This window comes from Nuphar pumila, chromosome 10 (assembly GCF_984573655.1).
Source record: "Nuphar pumila chromosome 10, dmNupPumi1.hap1.1, whole genome shotgun sequence".
NCBI classification, from domain to species: domain Eukaryota; kingdom Viridiplantae; phylum Streptophyta; class Magnoliopsida; order Nymphaeales; family Nymphaeaceae; genus Nuphar; species Nuphar pumila.
This window is the reverse complement of record NC_143258.1, coordinates 92,478,224-92,486,874: the sequence shown is the minus strand read 5'-3', so window position 1 is coordinate 92,486,874 and position 8,651 is coordinate 92,478,224. Positions and strand designations below refer to the sequence as shown.

Genomic DNA, 8,651 nt, shown 5'->3' with positions numbered 1-8,651 from the left:
TACTGAACCAATCAGGAGTCCTGATTTTCCAGGCTCCTTGAGAAAAAATAATGATAAAAGAAACTTGAAGTCAATGGATGCTACAAATCGCACCTAACTAGTAAAAAAAAAAAAATCAAAAGAAATCAACCAAACTTTTCTTTCAAGATCCTTTCAGCAATTATCCCAACTCACAAGAGAATTACAATTGGTCAAAACGCCCATACAAAGTCTGCAACGATTATCGGCTAGAAACAATTTTCGGCACATTGAATGGCTCAACAGAGGGTCATACACAACAGATAGCACCCAACCCATAAAGAAAAAGCAGTGTAGCATTAAAGACAATCCCACCCACTCCAAAGATGCTGCGCACAGTTCAGTACTGGGACGAATCAAATGCCTCCTAGATATCGTCACCTGTTGCGTTCCATGTGCAGTGGAAATTGACCAATTAATCCTAGATACGAAATTGGAAAAAATTATCCAATGAATCCCCACCATTATATCATGAGTTGGAAAAAACAAAAAAATAATGGAATCTGCCAAAAAACAAGATAAAGAATAAAGAGACCTTAGGCGAGAGCACAATGCTCATTATCTTTATTATCAGATAGAACTCAATCATCCCAGAGAATCATTACAAAACTTGGACGGCTCACAAGCACATAAAAACCCAAGCCTTCTCTTTTTTTCTTCTCTTCACCAAACTCCTGCTTCTCCTCAAAAAACCGTATCAACAGCAAAACTGTAATTTCTCCAGTCCAACCGTCTTAAAAGCCTCACCACCACCATACCAAAACTCGATTAACACTACTACGAACCAAAAAAAGAAGAATAACAGAACCAACAATCACTTCTCTCTCTCCCTTAGATCACTCACCTTAATAACTACTAAACCATATATAGAAGAACAAAATTGGAACAAATAAATAAAACAAAAATCCACCATGATATCTCTCTATGCCTCACTCCTGTATCAAAATTCTATCCAGGAAAAGGCTTCAGAATCAATGTCCAGATTCAAGCACTCGGTGAAGATGTCATCGTCTTCCTCTCCATGACCAACAAGGCCACTACCATCTTCGAGTCCTTGGAAATCCACTGTATCCAAACACATGACCAGATCATCAGCAAACAATGGCAAGGAAAAGCCAGCAATATCATCCATGGACAGAGGAATCATGGGGACATTTTCAAACTCATCTAAGCACATTGCCGCGGCAGCTGAATGATATTCCTGACCACCTCCGCTGTCCTTCATCACAATGTCATCCACTGTTTTCTTAGTCTTACTGAAGAAGTTCCCCGAAGCAGTTTCAGAGGCAGCAGAGATGTCCAGAACAGAGGAAGGAGAGGAGAGGCCAAAATGGCGATTGTCATCCTCAGAGACGCAGGACATCGATGCCACCGACGATGAAGGCTCCACCGGGGCGAACTTAGCCGCTGTGTCGGCCTTTTGATTGTTGCTTCCGGCCAAGACAGGGAACCAATTCCTTTCCTTCATCTCCCTCGACGCCCTCTCGTAGGCTCTCGCAGCTTCCTCAGCGGTGTTGTAGGTGCCGAGCCAGACCCTCACTCCCCTCACTGGGTCCCTGATCTCCGCTGCCCACTTGCCCCACCTCCGCTGCCTCACCCCCTTGTACTTCCCCGACTTGCCGTTCTCCGGCGGGAAATAGCTCGATCTCTTCATGGTGGACTCCGGTCCCTGTTTGGGATTCTCGGTGTTGTTGGCATTATAGCTCTTGGAGGTATTCTTCCCGGAGCTGCTATCTGCAGAGCTCTCGGAATAAAAAATGGAGGCCGCACAGGAAGAAGAGGGGATTGGGATAATGATCTCCTCAATCAGCCTCTTTCGAACGGCGAAACCCGAGCTTCCACCGAAGACGGGAGGCTGCCTCCGATGTCCGCCATTATCGTCCTCATCGCTCGACGATTCTGTGGCGTCCGGGTCGTTGCAGATGACCCGGATCTTCCTCACAGACCCCCGCACATCAACAGGGTAAGGTTTCCTAAAACCCTTCTTCGCCCTTTTCTTCAAGCACTTATCCTGGTCGAGGGCTTGCCTCTGAGGACCCGGCATCTTCCCCAACCCCCACAAATACAAGCTCCGATGAAAAGAAAGAAACCAAAAAACGAAAAGATGGGAAAAATAGAAGAAGAAATGAGAGCGGAGGCGAAAGAAGGAAGATGGTTAGTACTGTTATTACGTGAGAACGCCTCTGAAGAACAAGAAGAGAAGAGAATGGAGAGACGATATCTCTTTGAACCCGCTGCTTGCAACTCGAAAACCAACTCTGAAAAGGGAAACAAAGCTGGTTCGAATCTTCCATAAGGAAAGAAAGTAAAGTGTTGCGACCAAATATAGAAGGAAAAAACAGCAAAGGGTAGCAGCTCACCGATTTGAAGCTAAATGTATGCCTTGGTAGACTCGGTCGATGTGAAGCATGCGTATGAAAACCAACAGCAAGAAGAAGAAGAAGACGCACGAGAAGGCTAAACTCCAGAGCTGCTGTGCTCCGATCAAAATCTCAGCACCAACCGACATAAATCCCTCTATTCACTCCTTCCTCCTCCTCCGCTGAAGCCGGAACCAAAACCCCAGTGGTCCAAAAAAAAAAAAAACTCCCCTTTTCCTCTCCTCCCTTCTCTAAACTCCCAGGAGAGAGAAAGGACTAAAAATAAGAGGAGAGAGAGAGACCAACAGACATAGAACGAGAAATGGGTAGGTGGGTCTTGAACTCTTACTGGCTGCCTTTTTATTGAGATTTTGTTAATGTAATATAAGCCGAGGGAGAGAGGAAAAGTCGTTGCCTTTACGGAGGGGATTGAGTAGTCTATCTATGGCTCTGCTGAGCGTTGGGGAGTTCTGTTCTGCTCCTTTGGATATCACAAAGAGGCTCTGCAACTGCAACAAAACCAAAGGAGGAGTTTGAGAGAGAGAGAGAGAGAACCAAAATGAATAATAGTTGGTTAGGAAGACAGAGATAAAAGAGGAGAGACTAACCAGAACCTCTCTGCTTCTCTATCGCCACCCCTCCTCTCTGGAGACGACGAGTCCCTCTCCCCTCTGTGTGGCCTAAAACCCTTCCCTCACCACATCGTCCTCCTCTACTTATCCCTCTTTTTGTTGGGGAGCACACTTGCCTACGCGGTCAAAGGCGTTACCCACGGGCCTGGCTTAATAAATAAATGCGAAAGTAAATGAGGAAAAGAGAAAAAGCTGCCGTAAAAAAACGTCCTGACACAGTTGGACATGTCTCGTGGACACGACGAGAAAGAGGCGTCACATGATACTTTTCTGTGCAGTTTTTCTTCAGAAGTGTTATGTAAAGGGACGCGACACTGACTCTGCTTGAAGTATCCTTGTGACACGATGTGAGAGAGGCATGCGGTTGCACTTGTACGTTATGGACCATGTCATTCATCATAAATAAAGCATGATGCCATTAGCATGGCATTCATACCATGTGCCATGGGCCCACCCACCAACCCCACCCTTCTGCTTACCATTGGTCGTAGGTTACGGCGGCTGACTGTTTCCCTTTATTTTTTGGGCAATGTTGGAGTGACAATGGAATTTTTAGCCGTAATTTTGTTATCAATATATTTTTTTAAAAAAGTACCTTCAAACTTTTACATTTTGAAGTTACTCTCGGTAAGTTATGTCAAAATAATCAATTTACCTTTATTAAAGTAACTAAATAAAGCCCATCTTAGTTCCAGCTTTTTTAAAATATAAAATACTACTAGATTTATTTTTCTTAATCTTGTTTTGATCTAGTAATCTTTGACAATTAGAGTAACAAATATTTGGTATGTTTTAAAGGTGAAATCAATTATGTTAAGCATAAAAAACTATAAGGTATTTTATAGCAGTAACATGGTAAGTCTGCCTTAATAAGAAAACGAGAAAGTTTGGTCCTGGCCTCCTAGGTGGACCTGGACCCAGCCAAGTGCTGGTCAAGACTCAAAGAATCCAAGTCTTCATGTTTTTCTCCAAATGAAGGTATATTTGAACCTTTTCAAGATCCATATTTACGTCCGTCTCTAAAGGGGCAAGAATAAATAAAGACAGAGATCCTATTCTTCTATCAAATGAGAAAAGCTTGTTATTTTCATTTGAATGTGCACATATAGATAAATATATTATATTCAAACCCTTTATTTTTCTTTTGAAACCATGCAAAGCAATTTACCAATTAATTAATTAATTTTGATATGGATCTACATATAATGCCCAAGCAAATTGCATCTCAATTGTAGGAATAAAGTCGTCGAACATGCTGATGTTCAAATGTTGGAGCTCACACGTGGTCAGCACCCCTCATTGACATTAACGGCACTTGCTACTTAGCCCTAGTGATGTTTGCTCTTATGGAATGTAAATGGGTTGGGCTTGGTTCGGATGTAAGTATTATTGAACCATTTTAATTGGATCATACCCTAATTGGATTTAGAGACCCATAGAGAAAAGGAAAATATATTTTGTATTTAATCACATCCAGTTTATTCAGATTTAGTTTAGATTTGGATTGAGTCTCAGATGCAAAACGGCATACCATAACCCACATCCTTTGCTTATTGAATCTAATTGGGTCAATCCAAACATGATCCATTAACATCCCTATTCTAGAGCTAGGGATGTTAATGGATGAGATTTTTTCTGATATCCAACCGAATCTAAGTCCCAAGGGGGGTTGGCGTAGTGGGGTGGGGCCTTGGCAGATAGACGGGCAGTCAAGGTTAAATTCTCATGGGTGTCACCGCTCTACGCAAGCCAACGCATAGCATAGGCCCCGGGGACAGGGGTCCTAGCCTTGGAGTTTTACGCCGCTGGCACAACGACCGTAGGTATGGCAGGCTGAGCCAGTGCAACCAAGTCTTCATGCCGGGTGCGGTTTCTTCAGGTTATAAATTAAAAAAAAAAAAAAAGTGAATCCGCCTCTGTTTAGTCAGATTTGGTATATCCAGTTACAATTCCAAGCAAACATGGTTTTGGTTTTTTGCTACCAAATCTGATAGATATCCAGATTCGATGGATATCCAAATCCGATTACATGTAAAACAAAAAATATTTGATATAAGTTTTTGACCATCCGAATTCAAACCAAATACTATTTCTCTTAGCAAAATTCCGATTGGATTTGGTATTGGTCACATCCGACCTGAATTAGAACTATACACATCCCTATCTAGAGCATACTTCTCTCTCAGCCACATAAAGAGATTCACTCCCTATTGGATAATCGTAACACAACCTTATCAATTGAGCTAAAAAGTAAGCTCAAAGGGTTCTCTTGGATGAAAGTGGCATTTTTGCAGTTGATGTTGATGCATAGAAACAAAGGGTGACCAAGTGGACTGATCTGTTGCAGCAGCTCGACCCAATTGTACATGGACCTGCGAGTGGGTCCATTATTTTAGGACCCGGTACTTATGGACTTCCAGCTAAGAAGGTAGGCCATAAATATCAGATATTTGTATCATACGCCTCAACCATGGCTTCACCTTTCTATCAGTTTTTAGGAATTAGTTCAAAAGCTGAAAAGAGATTACCTTTTGAACGTCCGCACTAAATACAAGTGGCATGGTCAGTTCCGGGTCTGATTCTGTCCGGGCAACATCCCTTAAACAGCTTGATCCAAAAGAATATGAACCAATGCACTCAGCAAATCAGCAATTCTAATCCAAGTTTGGTGCCAGTCGATGTCAAAAAAAACATCTATGTACCCAAGACAAAAGCTTCTAAAGCTAACAGTCGCAGTCGCACACACACGCACACACGCATATGAAGAGGTACACATGTATGCATACATGCAAGTGCACACACACAAGGAAACATGAAATGAGTATGTCCAAACCAGTAGGCTGGTAAACGAGCTGAATGAACAGAACAGGATATGTTCGGGCTCGGCTCATTTACTAGTGGATTGAGATCATGGCTCGGCTCGTGTTTATGTTTAGCCGAGCCGAGCCGAGCTCGTGCTCAGCTCATCCCGGAATGAGACAAGCCAAACACGAGCTGGCTCTGTAAAAACATTTCATGTTATTTATACATAGTATATATAGTTTTATGTATTATACTTGAAAATATATATAACTTTTTATAAATTATACTTAAAGTCCATTTTTTATTTATAGATTTTTTATTTATTCTTCTTTTGTATATATCATCTATATGAGCACTATCCAGCCAAGCCGAGCTGAATACCTTGTGTTCAGGCTCGACTCATTTAAGCTAAACAAGCTGCTGGTGGCTCGGCTCGCCAACTATATGAATCGATCATGAGCAAGTCCGGGACGAGCCGAGTCCCTAGCGGATCTGTTCATTTACCAGCCCTACTAACGAGCCTGAGTGGTTAACCATGAATGATCTGAAGCTAGAGGTCATAGCTGTTGGTCTTTTCGCTCATTACAAAATTTGATGGAGTTATCATAAGGCGTGGTTAGGTGTATGCTTCCAGTGATCGGGGTCGAGTACTTTGTAAGTACTCTGGCTACACTAAACACAGAAAATCGCTATACGCACAATGATTTTTTTTATGCGGCGATTTTTTTTATGTTGCCCCGCAACGGAGAAACCACTGCACAGAAAATCATTGCACGTGCAGCGATTTTGTATGTGTTGTGTGGTCCGAGTACTTATGTACTCGAGCTTGATCATTGGATCTGCTTCGGAAATTCCTTCTAACTGTGAAATAATTGCTTGAAAGTTGTTCAAGTTGCTAATGTTGATGGAAACCTTGACCATTCTCAATCTTCGAAAACTCCCGCTTCGCAGGGTTGGTAGGAGCTGTCAGTGCACAGTCTCCTTGTGGTGGGAGGTTCCAGGTTCAAACACCAGTGATACATTGAACAGCTTGCCTTCACACTAGCCTTTCTAATATAGTCCGGATCGGGTGCAATCACATGGCACAAAATTTATGCATTAAGCAACATCAGGCTTTGGGCCACACAACTGACAGGCCCTGTCCCAAAGATGGAGGGTGATCAGGTTTTTAATGCACAAATATTTGTGCAATCATATCCCACCTGATCTGCTATAGGTGGGAGTGGGATCATCCTAGATGTTGGGAATCTTGTAAAAAAACCTAGTGGGTCCCTTTGAGAAAGGGACCTTTTTTTAAGAAATTGTTACCCAATGAGTCTCTAAGTTAATTACGCCTACTGAAAAAGGAGGGTTATCCCAGGAAGGTTGGGCATGCTGAATCGGTGCCACATTTATAAGAAGATTGCCTATGGTTTTAGCTTTTGCAGATTTGCCTATGGGATGCCATATCCTACTTTGGTTAGTAATCTATTTGAATGAATTAGGGTTTCTTCTACTTGAAACCAGTGTTGTCAGTGACACAAATGACCTGAACCGGCTAATTTTCAAAAAAAACTGAAAAATGGTCAAAATAGTTTTTAATGTTTATTAATATTTGTTTGACATGTCTTTCTTTGGTTAACAGTTGGGAGATTCAGCTATAATTTTGTATCACCCAATTCACCTGAATCGTTTGGAAAAAAACGATTCATGGTCCAAGATGATTCTTACAACATTGCTGGAAACATAAACCTCCGAGTCGGCTTCCAATTTGGGAAGATCGTTTGTAATTTATATGATTTTTCTGATAGGCAAGCTAGGGTTAGGCAGACCCCTACTGAGTTTTATGCGGATGCGTCCCCTCTTCCCCATCATTCAATGAGAATTTTTCGACAGCAATCGCCAACTGCAAATCCCACTAATTACTGAGTTTTACACACTTTTTGATGAATGAAAAGGAGGGGATCCTTAGAAAAATGTTATTTACAAAAAAAATACCCAAAAAAATTTATAATTCAGATTCATACCCAAAAAATCGATCATTCTAATGCATACTACATTTATTTTGTTGTTAACCAGAAACGTACCTATGATCAATTTCCAAGTTGGTCTTTCATATTTTCAATTGAACTCATGATTTTATCCTTAAAAAGAAGAGTCAACCTTGATCTTATGTTTAGGGAGGGAAATTAATGAGGGTAACATGGGCAAAAATAAAAGCATACTTAATGAGCATAAAACTGGTATAATTTTGAATGTATTAACTATTAACTATGATTAAAGAGAATAGTTAACAGGGGTATGAATTTGAATAACTGAACATAAAACTAGGTATTATTTTGAATTATAAGTATTTTTAGGTGTGATTTGAATTATCAAAAGATGCCAAGTATGTTCTTGTGAAAAAAAGGTCCTAAAACTACAAGGTTGTATTTCTATGTCGTATCACATTTCTTCCTTCAGGAACCAGCTAATCACAGTTCATGTTTCTAGAACACTAGCCAAGAATATGGTGTTGAGTCCTCTAAAATTACAATTTCTACATTGTATGACTGAGCGTCCTAAACATTCTGGCATTTGAAGTTGACTTGCTCTTCTTGGTGAACATATTTTAGTAAACTGTTGGTTGCACAAAACAGGTATGGAGCTGCTTAATGACCACACAAAACACATGTAAAGATGGATTTGCCCAAGTTCAGTGGCAAAAGGAAAAAAAATAGAAAATAACCATACAGTACATCAAAAATGAAATATTTTCCGAAATACCTCACAATTTGCAAAATTCGTCCCCATGTTCAAAATAGTGGATGGCCAAATTTTTTAGAACTTTTTTACCCTTCACTAGCGAACCTATATGCAA

The 8,651-nt window shown here is 41.0% G+C and overlaps 1 protein-coding gene across 3 annotated transcripts; it reads right to left on the bottom strand.

The window, feature by feature from the left end:
- Positions 1–554: 554 nt before the first annotated feature.
- Positions 555–3,107, bottom strand: LOC149827371 (uncharacterized). Of its 3 annotated transcripts, none has more exons than XM_090019318.1 (3): positions 2,987–3,082; positions 2,379–2,887; positions 555–2,276 (listed from the first exon to the last, which is right to left on the bottom strand). In XM_090019318.1, exon 3 carries the CDS (start codon positions 2,060–2,062, stop codon positions 959–961), a length of 1,104 nt encoding a protein of 367 aa, XP_089875444.1. In that variant the 5' UTR covers positions 2,063–2,276; positions 2,379–2,887; positions 2,987–3,082; the 3' UTR covers positions 555–958. The 3 variants fall into 3 exon arrangements, with proteins under 3 accessions (XP_089875444.1, XP_089875446.1, XP_089875445.1); XM_090019320.1 differs by having other exon boundaries at positions 2,993–3,043; XM_090019319.1 differs by having other exon boundaries at positions 2,379–3,107.
- Between the last annotated feature and the right edge of the window lie 5,544 nt (positions 3,108–8,651).